This window comes from Linepithema humile, chromosome 1 (assembly GCF_040581485.1).
Source record: "Linepithema humile isolate Giens D197 chromosome 1, Lhum_UNIL_v1.0, whole genome shotgun sequence".
In the NCBI taxonomy this organism is placed as follows: domain Eukaryota; kingdom Metazoa; phylum Arthropoda; class Insecta; order Hymenoptera; family Formicidae; genus Linepithema; species Linepithema humile.
Genome location: NC_090128.1, coordinates 235,821 through 254,987, shown reverse-complemented (window position 1 = coordinate 254,987; position 19,167 = coordinate 235,821). Strand labels below are relative to the sequence as shown.

The window sequence follows — 19,167 nt, the reverse complement described above, 5'->3', positions numbered from 1 at the left end:
TTTGAATAGAAAAATACACCCATTCACTGCAGATCTCTGCAACCATCAATAATATGAATAATTCAAGCAGCACTAATTATGTGTTGTTGCTTTCTTTCCTGTCCAATAAATATAATATGTGTTTATGTAGCATATATATTATACATCATTCGTCAGTATGCATGCTCATTACCTTCCAGTAGCCGACTGAGCTCGCGAACTTCAATCCCTCTTATCCAGAATGTTCCCAGCAGCGTGAGGACAGCAAAAGCGGAACGTCGTTTGAAAGAAAGCTTAATACAAGAGGTATTATTGCAATAATTATTTAATATTCTATTTCATATATATCGTATGATATAGTGTTTTTTTGCAATATTTTTATTTCATTTTATGAAAAGATATTTACATTTAACATTAGAGTCGTAGACTCGTAGAGTCGATCTTGCCAAATAAGAAAATATACTATAAGAAAATTTTGAAAAAGTAAATTATGATAATTTTATTCTATTTCTAATATTTTTGATAACTTACAGGGTCTTCGTTTTTCGGACGAAGATGAGGAGCATTTAAGTCTTGCGGAACAGCGAGTACTTAGAGCGGAAAAACGTGCCGCTTGGCGACAAGCACGTCTTAAATCTCTCGAACAGGTAAAGCTAGAAATTGTTATATATTTATATTGAAATTTAAGGAATTCTCATGATAAAATTGTCCTGTATGGGTTTATAATTTGGAAGAAAAGAATAGTTTTTTGTAGATTTTATGCACTGAATCGGAATTTAAAGTTTGAAAAAAATGTATATCCAAGTCGATTTATATAAAAAAAAAAAAAAAAACGATTTTCTAATGCATTTTTGTACATTGTACTTTTTTTTTGTTTTGTTATATCATACTTTTTCTATATACGATTTCAGAGACTATATTTGGCGTGAGCTTACTAAGAGATAAACTAAAAAAAAGAACTTTTTTTACGTTTATGTTATAGGATGCGCTTCAGGCACAAATGGTGATTAAAAAGATGAATGAAATAACGGATGTTTCAAATAAAAATGAAGATACGCGTGACGCGACTGATGTAACCGACCCTGCTTCCGATCAAGAAAAGACGGCTGAAGTAAGAAATTTAAAAATAATTCCCCAAGACAAAACTAATTTTAATAATCTAACATATGTAGCAAGAATCTTTCTCAAGAAATATAATTAACCTGCATTAAGCTTGATTGTTTCAAAGTTGCGTGTTTAATCCGATTGTTGTTTACTAATCGCGCCCTTTCGTTCGCTTAAACTAACACAGCGTTCGTTAAACAAAAATCATTACTACAACGGTTTCCATTTGTCTGTCTTTGCTACCTTAGTTTGCTACGTTACGGCCGTCTAGCGCGGATTTCCCTAAGCTCGCTCTGCGGAGTAAAGTGGGCCCCCCTAAAGAGATACGCGAATCTGAGAAAGTAGTGGACGAGAAGGTCACTCGGCGTACCGAGGAATATCTAGACGAGGTGACGGGCGAACGTCGTGTACGAACTGTCGAATACGTCGAGAAGCTCATTGAACGTCAGGTATTATAATCCTAGAGCTTGCACTAGCGTTGAAATATTGCAACAAAGTATCAATGAATAGAAGAGACAGCACAATTCATTAAAGTATCATTGATCTAACTATCTCTAAAGTGTGCCGCATTTACTTGAATATATATTCCATTTCTTCCATTTTTATTTTTTTTTTATTTATGATACACGGATGAGTTACACTATGCAAGACGCATACATTTTGGGAAATTCACTAGTTTGTATATTAATGCTTTCCAGAGTTGACAAATTAAAAATTCTTTTAGCAATAGCATAAAAACTTGAAATAAATTATTAAACATAATACTAAGAATCACCCTGTACATACATACGTCAATCGGTCGTCTCGAATTGTCTTATACGTTGTCTTATGCATATTTATAGAAACACGGTAGGAATTAAAACGATATTAAAAGAGTATTTCTGTTTTTTCGTTTATACTTTTATGCGTCTATTCAACATTTATATTGTTTCTATATTGTTCACTCCATCATTATTGTCTTTATTCTTTCAAGATTCCATCAATTACATCAATGGAATAATACGCACCATCTTAAGCTTTGAATGTGCTACTTCTACTAATCTCATTAACAACTTTTTTCTCAACTGGTAATTTGGTTTTTACGTCTTACATTTTAACCTTACTGTTACATATCTTATAGTCGTGTGTGTGTATGTGTGTACGTATTCATGATAAACTTTATATGTATATATTGTCTTAGACTGTGTGGATGTGCTTTTTGTTACACGTAGAAAGATTTACCATGTTTTATATGTCATTAATGTGATACATTATTGATGCCTAGCATATTCTAGATTTTAACACACGCTTACAATTGGATGTAATTTATTCTCAACTGACGTTTATTCTCAATCAGCTAATAGCATTTAAATTCTTGCATAAATCTACGTGATCCATTTCTACTATCCACTTACCAATGGAGACGCGTGCAATGGATCTATACATGTGCTATTAGAGAATGCTATTAGTGAAAATTGAGAATATAGAGGTTTTATTGGATTTCAAAAAGTTGAGAATAGAGACATCCGTTTGCATATTCTATAGATATCGCAAAATATATCGCATTTTTAGGCCTCAAAAAGTTTAATTGCAATGGTTTTACATTTATTATAACCCGAAAACGCAATGCACAAAATTAATTACAATTGATAATGTACGATATGTATATTTTTCGTAATTAGGTGGAAACTTTGAGAGAGAAGATTATATCCTTAGAATTGAGCAATGCGGAAGATGATATGGAAAGTATAACTGCTGTTGGTGCGAGTGATGCTGAAAGTGAAAGCGAAGATACTGCGGAGCAAAATGTAACTGTTAGTACCTTGGAAGAAAAAACAGATCCTCATACCACGACGCATACTGACGCAACTGAAACTGATTCTGCTAAAGCAGATGCGAATATCGCAGTCGCATCTACAAAAAAAAAGAAACGGAAACGATCGAAAAAAGGGCGTCATTGATGAAAAGTGTGCATTTTAATGAGTGAATGAGTAAAATATTCGTGTTAAATGTACTTGGATTAAAAACGACGAAATTTTTACTATTTTTAGATTTGACTAAATAAAATCGAGCATTTTAGTTTCTAATACATCGGTACGTACTATCGTGACATCAACATACCTATTTTATTTACCATTTTTCCACATAAAATAACAGGTAATATAAATAATGTATAATAATAAATAATGTAGCTCTACAGACGCGTCTAGTGAAAAAATAATAACTTTAGGCATATTTAGTGAAAAAAATTATGTACACACACTTCGCGATCGGTTCAGTGAAAGCAAGGCGTCTATTATCCGTACAACTGTATAACTTTGTCTTTTATTACATTCTGTATATGTAGTATGTGCATATACCAATACAGTTTTACATATGTCGTATAAATATAGCTTTGCGTTATACATAATGCAGCGCAATTCTGATGTGTGTATCAAAAATTAATTTATAGGCATTGTTTGACTTACGAATGCAATGTTTTTAATTGCCATTCTAATTAATAAGTTATATCCATATTGGTTGAATACACATTTGTTAGTTGAATTTTCCAGCAGGAAGACACAGATAAACATTGTCACACAATTGAATTATATTCAGTGCATTAATACTTGATGGAATGCTTTTTAATTTTTGTAAAATTCAAAAGTATGAACGTTCGTAACTCAAGCACCGCCTGCATTTAAATGTTTTAATGTTAAACGCTGTACTGTTATTCATGCGTTATTACTTGATATGCCTTATGAGTAATTTACATATTTCATGTTCAATGCATTTAGAATTTTGTTAACTCAAGATTCACAGCTATAAAATAAATCCAATTTAAGGGGGAAAAACAAGTTTAAAAATAAAAAATACATATGCACTTACTTTATTTTTACGTGTTTTCAGTTGGCAGTCGAGAGTAAACTGTTATTAATATTTCAGTGACAAATAATATCATGGGAAACCGAAACATTTATGCTATGCCACTTTTGTTATTTTTTGTTATTACTTCTTATATATTCTAATTTTATTTTAATATATAGGTTGTGCATATATGATAAAAGTTATGCATTTCGCTTTTTTCAGTTTCCAAGGTCGATATTTACAGTCGTGATTAATTTTCAATCGCTAATCGAAAGTGCAATTAATTGCAGATTCCTGTTTATAGATCGTTATTCAGCTATTCGGATTAATATGTCACGAATCCTCATTTAAAAGATCTATTTATCATTTAGGATTCATAGACTATATGTAATCTTTGGTTCTTTTATAAGAATTTATTATCGGGTAATATTTAATTAACTCGGTAATCATTCATTTGTCAAGTAAGATTTTAACTGTAATTAACGAGAGCTTTTCTGGCAAATAATTTGATATCCTTTGTTAATTTTGTGTTAAATTTTCAGTTACTATTGTGTATAGGAATTATTAATTATGGACATCGCTGTATGTTTGAAAAAAAATGTCAATCATTGTCAGTCCTGTTATTTTTGTTAATATCGCAATAATTCTAACATATTTTTTCATTTATATATGAAAGTGATCTTTCAAATGAGCAACAATGTGAATCTATCATTCACAAGTCTGAGGTTGGCGAAATAATTCATGAATAGATGTTTTAAGAATGACAAATTGAAGGCTATGAATTCTCGTAAAAGAATATGCTACAAATAATCAGATATTTATGAAACTATGATTATTTGTCAAATTATGATTGACCATAAATTCCTGCCTTATTCTTTGAGAATATTTATGATTTTTTCAAAAGATACATTAAAATGTGATAAAACTACGTAGTTATAATGGTACAATATGTAATATAACTTTTATGACTATATTTTATATTTGTGTGAATTATAATGTTTTATAATGTATCTATTCTTTTATAATAGGTATACATATATATATATATATATATATATATACATACATACATACATACAGGGTGTTTCAGATCAAACGCAGGTCCTTGAAGGGGTGGATAGATCTCGATAACGTGAGTAAAAAATGTCCGTACAAGAAAATTGTGAGGTCAATAGTTTTTAAATAAAATGCATTTGAAGTTAACCAATCACGGGGTTCGCATTTCGCGCCGTCAGGAGAATTTATTTCTTATACACAAGCGATTGTTTAAAACAATTGAGTTTTATTTTAATGTTTACTAATATGATAGTGTTAATAATAATTTCTAAACGATATGTAATTGATGTGGCAGAATGTATTGCAAACGAAAATGATTCATGTCGCGCTGCTCCTGACAGCGCGAAATGCGAACCCCGTGATTGGTTAACTTCAAATGCATTTTATTCAGAAACTATTAACCTCATAATTTTCTTGTACGGACATTTTTTACTCACGTTATCGAGATCTATCCACCTTTTCAAGGACCTGCATTTGATCTGAAACACCCTATATATATATACAGAGTGATTCAAAATAACCGTATGTCCTTAAAGGGGCATATTCCTGAGCGTATTCTGAGACAACTTTTCCTTTGGCAAAAGTTTATGCAGAGCTTAATTTTCAAGTTATAAAAGAAAATAGTTAGCGTATCGTGAGTCGAGTACAAGAAACAAGCAGGGGCGTCGCAACTCACCGTTACACGCGAGTGTTTACGTGAGGCGCCTGCTACAATCAGCTGACACTCACGATACACAAATACGTATACGCATCTCTCTTTCTCTCTTTCTCTCTCTCTTTCTCCCGCGATGAGACAGATCCATATCGAGTAAAAGTTTTTCCACTTTCTTATGGTTCACGTCTCACGTTTTAAAACACAACACATTCACATACTCTGTTCACTCACTTCATCGATAAAACAAGGAATTTATTTAATGATCACTACTAATCACTTGATGCGTGAAAATTACTCGAAAAAAGAAACACGTGTTTTTCTATCTGAGTAATTGTGTATCGTGAGTGTCAGCTGATTGTAGCAGGCGCCTCACGTAAACACCCGTGTGTAGCGGTGAGTTGCGGCGCCCCTGCTTGTTTCTTGTACTCAACTCACGATACGCTAACTATTTTCTTTTATAATTTAAAAATTAAGCTCCGCACAAACTTTTGCCAAAGGAAAAGTTGTCTCAGAATACGCTCAGGAATATGTCCCTTTAAGGACATACGGTTATTTTGAATCACCCTGTATATATATGTAAATTATTCATTACAATATGATTTGTACGCATGATTTATATGTAATTTATTCATTGCAGCATAATATAAGAAATGCGTGTTTTAAAATCGTCATTGCTATAATTATTTTGTTTATGTCGTGTAAAAAACATTATAAATAACGCTGCTGATACAATGTTTAAGTTATACACTTGAAATTGGTCAATGGCCTATTTTATGTTTATAGAATATTTTATTTATTATATGTTTTAATATATACTTTACGGAAATATTTTCTGTAATATATTACATTGTGAAACAAATCCATATCACATTCGAGTAATGTAAGAGAATGTTAAATTTTTTGATGTATAATCGGAAAAGATTTTGCATCTATATGCATATATGTGGTCCATGTTTCATATAGCTTGGATGTATGTTTAGTAAAGTATATACCCATATGAGGGTCTAAAGAATTGAAGGCATCACATTTAAAAATAATTAGTCATTTATAATATATTCGTAATAGTCTTAGGTTATCGTCTTAGGTTTAAGAATATTATTTTATATTAAGTATTTACTTAATCCAAGAAAATACGATTAAATATATATACATATATATTCGATAAAAAGTGTGAATAAACGAAATTTAGTGTATTTTGCGATAAATATGAATAAATGTGAAATTGAGTAAATTCGCGCTATTATCCGCGATTTCAAGTGCGATTAAGAGAATGAGGGACCAATAAGTGAAATTAGACGAGTTTATTAACTGTATTAAGAAATTTGTAGCGAAGACACTTGAAAGGCACTATGTGTGCGCTATCGATGCGGTTGAATATTAAGCAGTTAGTTAGCAGTTAGTAAGCAAGTGGAGAAGAAAGAAAAACTCCGTTTCATTGATTGTGAATCTACTTAATCGACTTAATCGAATTGTTTCCAAGCCGTCCGATAGACAATTTATTGTTATAATGTTTACTGTTAAAATCAATAATATTGAATTATGGATATTGTGTGAAAGTTAAGAGTGCCAATTTACACGCGCGCGAGCGACAGAGGAAGGGAGGCAGGAAGGTGTGTGCGTACATATTGTTAACAATTTCAGATACGACAAAGGATAACATTTCTTCTCCTTGCTTACTCTCCCTCACAACTTCACTTTTGCAATATAATGTCAACAGTAAAAATGCTATAAAGCAAAATGTTAAACACTAATCTATGCGACATTTTTTACTACATAGATGTGATTTTTAACTGTTACGGTTGGATACATGTTTAATGTTCCAACGTTGTCTTCAAATGTGGTTCAAATTAGTGTTTGTAAGCTCTTTAAACGCTATAAAGTATTGTCCAATATGGAATCGAATATTTTACAATCTGTAGAAAGATCTTTCTAATTTCCCGTTATTGTGTCAAATTTGAAAAATTTTGAAGAAATTTAGAGAATAGAACATATAATAAACAGATTAGCAGATAAATAACAGTTCCGGAAAAAGGACAATTGTACATTATAAATATAAATTATAAATTTTCACATAGCTTTATCTCCATTTTATTATTTGAAACACAAAAGAAATGAAATATATTTTTCTTCTATAGATAACGTTATGATTTGCGTGCGAACAGAAAACAGTTTTTATAATTAACATTATAGTTTATGCCTATATTTTGTACTAATCTTCCATAAATCCGCCAGTGAAATTTGATAAATTTGTATGAAACAATAACGTATCTTTTAAAATATTTTGCTAAGTTTATGATTAAAAAGCAATAAGCTATAAAAACAATTTGTGTGTATCTGCAATAAACAAATAGTTTATTTATATAGGCAATAGAATACGCATTTATTGGAATTTTATCTTCATCCCTATTCAAATAGTTACGTGTTACGTTATCTATCGATTATCAGTAAGCTATGTAGAAATATACATGACATATATATTTATTTGTAGATAAAACATTACGCTTCTGCGTATAAATTCCATTTCAAGTCCCATTTCTTTTTACATCTTAGTTTCTTACTTTTTCGGCGTTATAATACCTTCTAATTGAGTCTGAAAAAATTAAAATCTTACTTGATGGAAATCTTTTGGAAACAAATAACAAGTTGAGTGTGATAAAAAATAGAATACGTTTATTCTATGTTTACCTTTAGTTGCAAATTTGTTTTTTTAAGGAATTGCACTTCTTCCGTGTGTTTCTTTTCTTCGGCTTCTCTCAATTCAGCCGATCTTCTCTCGGCTTGATCAAACTTAAGTCTTAATTCTGCAATTGTTTTCTCCAATTCAATCTTTTGTAATCGTAATTCCTCGACTGTATTCATTAAATTTTCCTGACCTTGTTCCGCCTGTAAATATAAATCTTTAGTAGAACCTCTGCATATATTGTTGAGGTTTCTTATTAATAATATAAATTTGATTATATATTACATCATACTTATATTTTATTTTCACCTACAACTTGTAACAATTTTATACGTACTTGTAACGCCTTACGCATTCCAAAAGCAATACTACTTTGATACAATGTCTGATACGCAGCCAATGTCATTTTAATCTCGTCTCTCACTCTCAATAATAGTAATCCGCGCTCGGCGCAATTCACAGTTACTTGTCGTATTAATTCATCTGAAATGTGCAATAATAAGTATAATGTAATATATAAATAATACAGTTTACTCACATAAAACACATCATAATTTAGTATTATAACACATTAGAATTCACTTAAACTTATTGCATTGACATTTAATTAGAGAGAGGACCATACGCATCAATTTATTTTTTATGTTAATGTATAGCCAAATTTGTATACCGAAACATTGGGTGTAGAGCTGCCTACGAACAGGACAAATACCCGTTTCTCTAGCTTGTCTTTGTTGCAATCGCATATCAAGTTGCTCTTGTAAGTTTATCACATCTAGTCTTGTCGCAGGAGTACTAGATACCTAAAGCACATATTATATCTGTGAACAGATATAAATCCTATAGAAGATATGAATTCATTTTAAAAGCATATAATTGTTACACGTTGAGCCCATATTTGGCCGTCCTCTTCCCATTCTTTCGGTGGCAAAATTTTATTTAAAATTTCCACAGTTTCGCGACGTGTGTCAACCGAGGTTGAAGTCGTTTGTATTTTACAAGCAGCTACACCGATTTTTGTTATCGCTGCATCTTTACGTACCTATTGTTTCATGAAATGTGTGTAAGTAGATGAAATAATTTATACATTCTAGCATAAAAAATTCATAAAAATTAATATATATTAGATAAAAATAATAATGCAATTACAATTCTGTACCTTCTCTGGATGAGTTGTAATCAAAACAGGATTGTCATACTTGACTAGTGTATCCATGACAGGAATTGTGCGTTCTTTAATCGCTGTTGCCATCTTATTTAAATATAAAATATATGTGTAGAAAGTATCTGATTGATAATACTAGTAGTATGAATGTTGAATAGTATTGAATTGATTACTCGATTGATCATACGAATAAATGATATAAATTCTAGGAGAAAACTCTTATCACGTAGAACATGTACGATTTCGTCCATACAAGAGCTAATAGTCACAGATGATCACCATGGAAACGTCGATACACTACTTGACTGTTTTTATGCTGTTGCAAAAGCGACATTCCACTTTTAACATTTAAAATTAAAAAAATTTAATATTTAAAAAATTATAGATAGGTTTATATATACCTAGTAAAAAATTTGAAGAAATATAATGCCACCTCTTGTTTGTGTTAGGGCAAAAATGGAATAAAATAGAAAGCACACAAGGTTTGCGAATAATAGTTTAATATCAGAGTTTGTTATTTAAAATAAGAGATGAAGTTTTATGTTACAAGTAATGAGTAATTCAAAATTGTACATATACTGTATGTATATTATGGATATATTATCGATCGTGGCTACATAGTAGCGTTTAGTTCCGAAATAAAATGGTCTCTTAATTCAATTGTAGTGAAGTCATCTATATCGTTATTTTCTTCAAAGATGTCTTGAACTGTACCCGTTACAGTCTCTATGCTATCTAATATGATTTCTTCGCGAACCGTTTTCGGTCTTCCCACATGATTCTTTGAATGCGCCATTATACCATTTTTCGTATGTATTCCATCGTATTCCATATGCTTTTCATCCACATTATGTTTTGAAGAAATAGCTGTCGAAATCTCATTACTACTTTCGTTAGAATTTGAGGAATTGTCGCGCAGGGAGATTTGCAAAGTCGATAACGCTGGAAGTGGAAATCCAAAGCTTAACAACTTGTTGTATCCATTCTCACCGCAGATGTTTTTAATTTCCATTGCCATCGCTTGAGCTCTTTCAGAATAGCCTCCCTTGACATTGTCTATCAGCATTTCATTAAAGTGGCTCAATTTCTCGTCTAAAAGCTTCCTTCTTCTCATAACGGTTTGCATATTTAACATCTTTCTTTTACACGTATTTACATTTTTCACTGCACGATCGAAGAATTTAGAAGCCTTCTGCAATTTCCAATTGAGCTCTTTTATCAGATTGTCCTTCTGCTTAATTTGACCTTCTAGTTCTCTTTTTTGTTGACATTCCATGGTTATAGTTCTCATTAATTTTTTATTCATATCTAGAAAATAACTTATTCTGTTTGATAAATCATTAATCAATGTTTGCCTCGAATCCATATTTTTCTTACAACTTGCTGAAAATAATCCGTTATCCGTTTTTGTATCATATTCACACATTGTCTTTATTTCGAGTGCCAAAGTTTTACTTTTCAAATCTTTCTCCAAGTCCTTGTATAAAATAAGTTGATTAGTTAATTTTCTGATAACATCCTCTTGCATTTTCACCTTCTGCTGCAATTTCTGATAATCGTATCTAATGGCTTGAATGGCTGTCGCTCGCTCAGCAGTCTTGTTAATGTCTAATGATAAACAGTCGCTACTTATATCTATATCATCAGACTCCTCATTGAAATGCGATGGTATTAATCTTGTACCTAGACACTCATTATTTTTTAAAGTTGAGAAATCACATGACACATGATCGTTACTTCTTGGCTTGATATCTGTAATACTTGATTGTAAAATATCATGATTGCGTTCATTCTTGGCATTTGTTCTTACTTGAGTGCAGTCATCTATCGTTATCACGGATGTAACAAGTGTATCATTTCCTTGTACATGCATATTATTATGTTCTTGGATCGTAAAGTCTTTAGTATCTTTAAATAAATCCTGCATTATATCAATTACATCTTCACGTTCACCTGTCACCTTGATTGTAAACTTTGCTTGTGTAGTATCGTCTTTGTCAAATTGTATACTTTCAGGTGTATTCAGTTCCTTTTCTATTTTATCTTCTACTTCCACATTGTTGTCCGAAGCATCACTGTTGCTTACGAAAACTGTATCCTGAGAGGATACAGTTCGAATTGATTTTTTTACAGACTTCATAATCTCCTCTCGAGTTCTCCATTTACGTTTCATCGCCGCTCTCATGTTTGATGTGACATGACTGTGCTCTTTGTTAAAATATTCTTCTGTCTCTTTCAGACAAGTTTTATCATTTTGTTTATCAGTAATGTTATTGATATCTGTATTATGCTGATTCAATTTATCATTCTCATTAGTCACATTATTAGATGTATATTTGGAAACATGTACACATTCTTCTCCGCTTTCACTGCCAAAAATTATCTCTATATTTTCCGCATTATCAGTTAGTATATTTCCAATTGTATTCTTCGACGAATATTTATAATTTATATTTTTGTGAAATGGCACTTGCATCGCCGATTGTTCTAAAGTTCTTTTCTGATTTCTAGCAATTGAATTTAGTTTCTCTACATTATTAGACATATTCTCTTCACGATAACCATTGCAGATTTGCTTCAATTTCTCCTCTATTTCATCATAACTATCATCAAGTGACACTTGGTCAGTTTCGCCTTTCATTCCTGTTTTTGCAACATTCTTATTTTGATTTTGAGTTAAATTATTTCTCATTTGCTTTCCATTGTTGTGATCATTGATACTATTCTCTAGCATATTATTATCCTTTGAAATTAAAATAATACTTTCTTGTTGAATATCGCTGCTAATGGCTCTATACTGTTCACTTAATACTTGTTTGTTCTCCGTCATTGTTGGAGAATGACTTACTTGGCGATATATAAATGATGGTACAGATGGATCATCAAGACCTTGTGAATCAGAATCTTTCTCTTCCAGATTACCTGTTGACGAGTGCTCCGTATCATTTTCTAGATATTCCGTTATATAATCATTCTCACATTCACTCCTTATGGTTTCATTCCTTAGGTTTGATAACTTTATACGCTTTTTGGGAGATTTTCTGGTGGATGTTATGGTAAAAATAGTTGGCACAGCATTTTTTTTTAATCTAATTCTGCCACTTTGTGTTATAGACCATTCTTCAGGTTCAAAGTGCACGTGACAAAGAAAGGAATTGTTGGACGGTTCCCAATCTGCCCTGGCAACACGTTCCTGCCAAATTTTTCTTAATGTTGGGTCGCGAGGAAAACATTTCATAATATACCCTTTTTCACTGCGATTGTTGCAACCAACAGCGGCACAACCTGGCATTTTTAATCAACCAAATATAGAGAACAATCTGCAAATTCAGAATAACATCAAACTGTGTGGTATATAAAAAAAACCAAATTAATAATTGCGTTGCAAGTGGCACAATGATAAGTGGCACGAAAAGAATATATGTAATAAACATACCTAGTGATTTGAAACAAATGGATGCATAAAGTCTGTTCTATTCATAGTTTGTTTCCTTTCTTTTTCCCTAAAAATTACAAATAGATTTGTTTCATTGTAAATTCAAAAAATACAAAGGTACAGATTCCTCCGATTATTGATACATATTCGTTGATGGACGAGATTGAAAAAATATTTCTTTGTCTCACCTCTTTTTATCCTAGCTTTATTTGTGTGCAGGAGAATGTGTGATAAAATTGGACATTTATTAAAACAGACAATTTGACTTATTATCTGTCTAATATTCGCACGATGAAATTTGCGAAGGTTAACTTTTCACTTTAGACGCGCAAATAATATATTGTAAAGCTTGCTTATATATACTTCAAACACACTGCCACACCACACCGTATGCAGCTCACTCGTATACTAAATGCGCTGAGAGATGTATCAAGAGAGACAGCTTTATTTTATGTTTACTCTTCTCAGCAGAATTTAATTAAAAAGCTTATTTTTTCACTCATAGAGCAAACCGAAAAGCATCAGTACGCAAAAGCGCCGGCAAAACGACAACGAAACATACATTACTGTATATTATAGAGACATTACAATACCATCGAATTGTATACATACGAGAAAAGCAGAAGCAGATAAGCAGCTTAGGGGGAGTTTACATTGAGAGTGAAAAAGCAATATATAACAAAGCGGAATTTTTTGAGCCAATCTAAACTCGTCGATTGAATATGTAGTCAGCCTTAAGGTTGAGTGAGAGGAAGCAAATTATGTTCTCGCATCATAGCGTAGACAGTCTACACTTATTATGTCTATGGTCACGATGTACGCGCGCTTATTGTTTATGCTTTATGCAACATTAATAAATCAACAGGTAAAAGTTTTGAGAATATTATACGATAAAGGATACGATAGTCATCTCTTTGTCGAAATTAAAATTTGAAACGTAAAGAGAAAATATATATATATATATTCTATAATACATCAGAGATTTCATGCCAAGTGTTAAGTGTTTCGAGGCATTTCGGGGTTGTTTATATCGCGGCGTACGCGCGTATCGTTTACGCATTCCATTCGTCCGCTATTTCTTTCTATCCTGCTATCATACGAATCCTGATTGTATCCTGTGTTCTGTCCTCTCTTCAGCATCCCTCTAGACTTGGCAAGCGCGCTGTTGTCTCCTAGGTCGAATGAGTATTCCGTGCGACAAACGATATTTGAGTTTTACTTTTGTCCTAATATGACAAAGTACGCGCCGGGAGTGTCGTACAATATCGTGTGATCGTTGTAATAAAATTCACATTGGAACTATCATTTAAAGTATTGCATTAACATATTTGCGTTGCGAAATGCGCACGAGATTCGCGTGTAATGTCGCCTTCGGGCTTCGCTGGCGATGTCGGGAGTGCCGTTTAAAGTGTCGCGCGATTTTTGTGTTCGGAAATGCACACGCGTGCAATGCGTGTGTCGTGTGTGAGTATCTTAAAGAATTATTTATAATTACATATGCACAAAATGTACTCACCATTTTCTCTACTTTCCTAGACATTAAGGATGGTATACAACTGACAAGGAATGTACAAGGATGATATTTACTTCATATAAACCTGAAATATAAAACATACAAAATTTATTATTTAATAATATATTTGTTAAAATGTTCACTATTTATTATTTTTATTTAAAGTTGATACATTTTAATATGTTTGTTATAATATATTATAATTTAATATGTTGCGTTTCCATGTAATTTTAATTTTTTATTTCTAGCAATATTTATTACACACTAATACTAATATTTTTAGCAACATGCTACACTGTAACATTCTGAAATATTAGCTTTTAATTTATTTACTTTACGCATTTGATAAAAAAAAACGATGATTTTTTTTATATTAAAAACACTAAAATAATCACTCAAAAATATGTATGTAGATTTTGTTTTAAAAAGATATTTTAACCCTCTTTAATGTGCGATTGAATACTTATATATAAAAGAATGTCTATCTGTTTTTATTTATATAAAATATATTCGAAATTTATCAAAGGCGAATAAAGTTAATTCCAAACACTTTTTTTCTTTATTAAAAAGAATTGTACTAGGTCTTATTCTAAAATGAATATCTTACTTGTGGAGAAGATATTTCCTTACAAGTATTAAAAATATCAATGCTATTTTCTTCGAAGATTTCAAACATTTATGATACACGCAGGGAGACTCTACCAGTAGGAAGTACTAATTTCATTGTATTATATTTTCTTGAGCAAGGGAGGAAATTACCACTTGTCACACACATTTGTTACGATGTGCTTTCGTTACGCGATATCACAGAAATATATTCTATTTTTTCTCGGAGGTCTGAAACATTCACGGCACGTCTACAGACACGCTGTTAGTAGAAAGTGCTAATTTTATTCCATTATTTTTCCGATCGATATATTCTCTTTGTCGACAAGATCTATGTAGCAATCATTGAGTGATGTGACACCTGCCACTTTCGTTTGAAAAACTTCATATGTATATACAGCAATTTTATAATGAAGGGTTTTCTGTTGATAATCTTTTCTCGTTTCTTATGTTGGAGAGTAAACCAGCAGGTATATATAAAATTTTAAAAGTAGTTTTCCAGTGCCGCAGTGTTTCTTTAAAAACTATGGAAGTTACCTGGAATCATTATTACGATATTGTTTGTAAAATAACATCGCTCACTGGTATGTGGCCATACATGAAACCGAAATTAAAAAGATTTACCATTATTCTTTTGGTTATATCCATGATGACTGTAATCATCCCGCAGGTAAATACATGCTATATAATATAATCACCAAAAAAAGCATTTATTATAAAATGATGTAAATGATAATTATGCAATTTATACATAATGATAATTTCCAGATTAATTATCAATTAACGTGTGAAGGCGACCTGCAATGTATTATTAGGGCAGTAACATCATATGTCATGTCAGCTATATGTGTAGTAAAAGTGTGCACTTTTCAATTAAATACTCGTGCAGTACGTTTTATTTTGTTATACGTTTAGATTCTGATTAAATATTCCAATATATTTAATTATTTAAATCAAAATTTTGAGAGCAAAAGAGTGAAAAAAGATATTCTTTTAATCGTGTAAAAATGTTTGGTATAATTTTTTACTATTATCTTATCAAATCGTAAAAAAAACTCTTAATCAATATTATACCAGATTAAAAACCTCACTCATCATCTGTTTGAGGATTGGAAGCAATTAAAAACTGCCGAAGAGTATGAAATTATGAAATCGTATGCCAAGACCGGTAGACAATATTGTTTGATATATTTTGGTGAGATCTGATGAAAGACAATGCATTCTATTTTGCGTCAACTTTGCGTTTCTCTTTTTAATAATAAATCACTTTACATATTTCAGTGTATTCCTGCTTAGCAGTATTTGCTTTTTTATCAATGACTCTTATACCGTATTCACTAGATATCTTCTTGCCTCTCAATGAATCTCGTCCCGTGCTAATGCCATTTTTTGCAAATTGGTTTGTCGACTTTCGGGAATATTTCTTTCCCATTTATGTGCATTCTGTCGTGGCTTGGGAATTAATTATGTCCGGATTAGTTGCCCATGATTGCTTGATCATGACTTTCATCGAGCATATTTGCAGCATATTCAGTGTAGTTGGGTAAAAAAGTCGTTTATAATATTTGGAAAAAAGTCACATTAAAATATAATTTCTTCATTTGTTTTTCAGCAGTGTTAATGTAGTGCAAATATTTATAGATTTCGCTTCGAATATTTATTTCACAACTGTAATGCAGAAGTGGAAGTGGTAAACATTATTCCAAATGATATATATTGCAAAAGGATTGCGTTACTTGTGCATACACATCGACAAGCCTTAGAGTAAATGCATAATGCGTCGTCGAATAGTAAAACAAAATATAATGTGTTTGTTTAAAGATGAAGAAATATCCGCCGACTGAAAATTAATCTCTTGTTTCTCACTTGCAGGTTAGCGCAACTTCTTGAAAAGCTATGTACCGTATCTTTCTTTATACAAATGTTCATAGTAGTTGTGGCGTTGAGCACTACCATGACGGAAGTACGTTTTTGTTTATTATATAATATGATTCTCTCAATCTACAAAAAATTTAAATATACTTTTTACATTGGAGGTAATAAGAATGGAAACTGACGGGATTTTAGAATCAACAAGATATGCATTATACAGCATTGGTCAACTACTTCATCTATTCTTTCTTAGTTTCGAAGGACAAAAACTAATAGATCACAGTCTTCAGATACGTGAAAAAATGTGAGACAATTTTTCTTAATTCACTAAAAGAAGAAAGAAAAACCATTTCATTCCTGTATGTGTTATTTTCTATATATTGTGTATCATTGAAATATTACAGATACAGTAGTTTGTGGTATAACGCATCTACAAAATCGAAAAAACTACTTGTATTGTTGATGATGAAAGGCCTTCAACCGAGTTTTATAAGCGCCGGAAAAATTTACATTTTCTCTCTGGAAAGTTTTGCTATGGTAAATTAATGATTATTACATACATTGTAATACGTTGTAAAACTTTTTTAACGATGCATTTATTTTTCGCATATTTGTTTTAAAGGTCCTACAAACTTCGATGTCGTATTGTACGATACTCGCATCTGCTTAATAACTTGTGTTATTTCTTCATTTCTTCATATATTTCTGCTTAGCAAGTACTTGATATTTATAATTAATTAAATTTATGTGTTCAATCATAAAACGTTCTATTAACAAGTTCTGAATCCAAAATTTTGATTCTGATACAATTTTGTCAAAATGTAAAGTATTGTTGTGTATCCACGGGCGCCGAAGAAGGCAGTCAGCTGTGCTGGAATCGATATATTGAGTCGTCCGAAAATCAATGAAAAATAAATGAAGCAGCATTACTTGGACTAGAGTGGACAAAGAAAAGGAGAGTCGTTAGTAGTCAGTCATTAGTCGAGCACGCACCTTGGTCCCGACAGGACATTTATTGGATGAACAAATTATAAATTTTTCCATTTTCAGTGTCATAATGTTGTGCACCTTGGTATTACACTAGATATTTCACATTTTATATGAGAAAATTACTTTTAATAAAGTCAAATGCTCCAATGTGTATGACATGTATTTCTGAATGTTTTCTAATACACATACACATGCATTCTAAGGAACAATCTATATAGCATTATATGTATTATCGTGAATATTATTAATTTGAACATAATTTAGTGATACTTTTACTATTTTATTTCAAATATGCATTGATACACTTTTTAAGCTGGTAATGAGCTTGCAATAATTCTTCATCACGCAGTTGGACTTGATTTGTATTATTTTCCTTCATCACGATTACTTTACGTATAGTCGTGATATAAGCCCGCTGAAACAAACTAAATATAATATATATATCTTTTTTTATTTATTTTTATTAATATACTAATACAAAGTGATAAAATTGTCTTCTCTTACCGAACCAAAGTATTTTAACGATAAAATTGATATGATGCAAGCGATAACTAATTTCTGGCATCTTAACAGAATGGGAAGCAGATTCTTTTGCTTGCACGTATGATAATACAATAGAGATTCTTAAGCCGCTTGGGTAATGTCTGAACTCTGTTATAAAAGTTAAAAAATTATATTTTGTGTTACGACAAAATATACATATTAGTATACACAATATTATTAGAAATTATTTGAATATTTTGGTCAATAAGATGTGAATATATATTTACTACAGTTAGTAGATTGTCGGCGGGTCAGCAACACATAAACATTTCAGAAAGACTGTTAACAATGAAAGTCAGCGTGAAAAACTGCACTTTGATTGTCGATAAGATACATCAAATCAAATAAAATTTTACAATAATATAATGTTTACTTCTATATTGCTACCGCAGATGTTTAAATAAAAAGAATCGGTCGCATTTTAAGACGGAATTTTACTCTCTCATATTACAAATAATGAAACATTTATTGCATAAATAAATAAAATACGTAAGCTAAAGTTATGAATATATACGTCGTGAAATAAATTGTTCGAGTTTTCAATCTTGACAGTTAATTGGTTGCAAAGAATATGAATTTATAATTATTCGTAAGAAAGAATCTTTTAATTTTCACCGCGACATTTGAGATAACGCGATTTGTAATAATGCAAATTTGTAATAAATTCTCATTTATATGTGAAAATTGCGGAAAACTCATGACGGTAGTTAAGCATAGCATAGTCGCGGCGGACAATTTCTGA

At 31.3% G+C, this 19,167-nt stretch overlaps 4 protein-coding genes and 2 long non-coding RNA genes across 15 annotated transcripts in view; 2 read left to right on the top strand and 4 right to left on the bottom strand.

Annotated features, from left to right (window-relative positions):
* LOC105674387 (protein lap4) overlaps positions 1-7,993 on the top strand; it is a 35,551-nt gene extending 27,558 nt beyond the window's left edge. For 4 of the 7 annotated variants that reach the window (XM_067348203.1, XM_012370636.2, XM_067348200.1 and 1 more), the window contains 5 exons: positions 180-285; positions 513-626; positions 962-1,090; positions 1,332-1,532; positions 2,745-7,993. In XM_067348203.1, the coding sequence (XP_067204304.1) occupies positions 180-285; positions 513-626; positions 962-1,090; positions 1,332-1,532; positions 2,745-3,023 (829 nt within the window). In that variant the 3' untranslated portion in view covers positions 3,024-7,993. Of the gene's footprint in view, positions 1-179; positions 286-512; positions 627-961; positions 1,091-1,331; positions 1,533-2,056; positions 2,151-2,744 lie in introns of all 7 variants that reach the window. The other 3 variants (XR_010888189.1, XM_067348201.1, XM_067348202.1) reach the window with 3 other exon arrangements.
* On the bottom strand, positions 6,907-9,812 carry Dnali1 (Putative inner dynein arm light chain, axonemal Dnali1). Its single transcript, XM_012371061.2, has 6 exons — positions 9,460-9,812; positions 9,184-9,342; positions 8,971-9,103; positions 8,638-8,783; positions 8,306-8,503; positions 6,907-8,210 (listed from the first exon to the last, which is right to left on the bottom strand). Exons 1-6 carry the CDS (start codon positions 9,550-9,552, stop codon positions 8,175-8,177), a joined length of 765 nt encoding a protein of 254 aa, XP_012226484.1. The 5' UTR covers positions 9,553-9,812; the 3' UTR covers positions 6,907-8,174.
* Positions 9,813-9,948: 136 nt separating this feature from the next.
* On the bottom strand, positions 9,949-13,547 carry LOC105674604 (putative leucine-rich repeat-containing protein DDB_G0290503). Its single transcript, XM_012371060.2, has 3 exons — positions 13,090-13,547; positions 12,902-12,968; positions 9,949-12,785 (listed from the first exon to the last, which is right to left on the bottom strand). The coding sequence occupies exon 3, from the start codon at positions 12,755-12,757 to the stop codon at positions 10,079-10,081; it is 2,679 nt and encodes an 892-aa protein (XP_012226483.1). The 5' UTR covers positions 12,758-12,785; positions 12,902-12,968; positions 13,090-13,547; the 3' UTR covers positions 9,949-10,078.
* Positions 13,548-13,881: 334 nt separating this feature from the next.
* On the bottom strand, positions 13,882-15,793 carry LOC136997466 (uncharacterized). Its single transcript, XR_010888210.1, has 3 exons — positions 15,645-15,793; positions 15,022-15,557; positions 13,882-14,499 (listed from the first exon to the last, which is right to left on the bottom strand). It is a non-coding gene; the product is annotated as an uncharacterized lncRNA (long non-coding RNA).
* LOC105674379 (putative odorant receptor 85d) lies at positions 15,409-18,226 on the top strand. Of its 4 annotated transcripts, XM_012370633.2 has the most exons (10): positions 15,409-15,690; positions 15,789-15,908; positions 16,098-16,215; positions 16,302-16,563; positions 16,662-16,784; positions 16,893-16,983; positions 17,057-17,196; positions 17,297-17,429; positions 17,515-17,608; positions 17,720-18,226. In XM_012370633.2, the coding sequence occupies exons 1-9, from the start codon at positions 15,409-15,411 to the stop codon at positions 17,560-17,562; spliced, it is 1,317 nt and encodes a 438-aa protein (XP_012226056.1). In that variant the 3' UTR covers positions 17,563-17,608; positions 17,720-18,226. The 4 variants fall into 4 exon arrangements, with proteins under 4 accessions (XP_012226056.1, XP_067204432.1, XP_067204430.1 ...); XM_067348331.1 differs by having other exon boundaries at positions 16,362-16,563; positions 17,515-18,226; XM_067348329.1 differs by having other exon boundaries at positions 17,515-18,226.
* Positions 18,173-18,808, bottom strand: LOC105674380 (uncharacterized). Its single transcript, XR_001101098.2, has 3 exons — positions 18,653-18,808; positions 18,387-18,533; positions 18,173-18,297 (listed from the first exon to the last, which is right to left on the bottom strand). It is a non-coding gene; the product is annotated as an uncharacterized lncRNA (long non-coding RNA).
* Positions 18,809-19,167: the final 359 nt, after the last annotated feature.

Excerpts from the sequence above, each read along its gene's own strand:
- Dnali1 (XM_012371061.2), bottom strand. The coding sequence starts at position 9,552 with ATGGCAACAGCGATTAAAGAACGCACAATTCCTGTCATGGATACACTA. Across the intron at positions 9,104-9,183 it reads GCCAAATATGGGCTCAACGT|GTATCTAGTACTCCTGCGAC; the intron begins GTAACAATTATA and ends TATGTGCTTTAG. Across the intron at positions 8,504-8,637 it reads GAATGCGTAAGGCGTTACAA|GCGGAACAAGGTCAGGAAAA; the intron begins GTACGTATAAAA and ends TTATATTTACAG.
- LOC105674604 (XM_012371060.2), bottom strand. The coding sequence starts at position 12,757 with ATGCCAGGTTGTGCCGCTGTTGGTTGCAACAATCGCAGTGAAAAAGGG.
- LOC105674379 (XM_012370633.2), top strand. The coding sequence starts at position 15,409 with ATGTATATACAGCAATTTTATAATGAAGGGTTTTCTGTTGATAATCTT. Across the intron at positions 16,984-17,056 it reads TGAGCACTACCATGACGGAA|GTAATAAGAATGGAAACTGA; the intron begins GTACGTTTTTGT and ends TTTACATTGGAG. Across the intron at positions 17,430-17,514 it reads CTCTGGAAAGTTTTGCTATG|GTCCTACAAACTTCGATGTC; the intron begins GTAAATTAATGA and ends TTTGTTTTAAAG.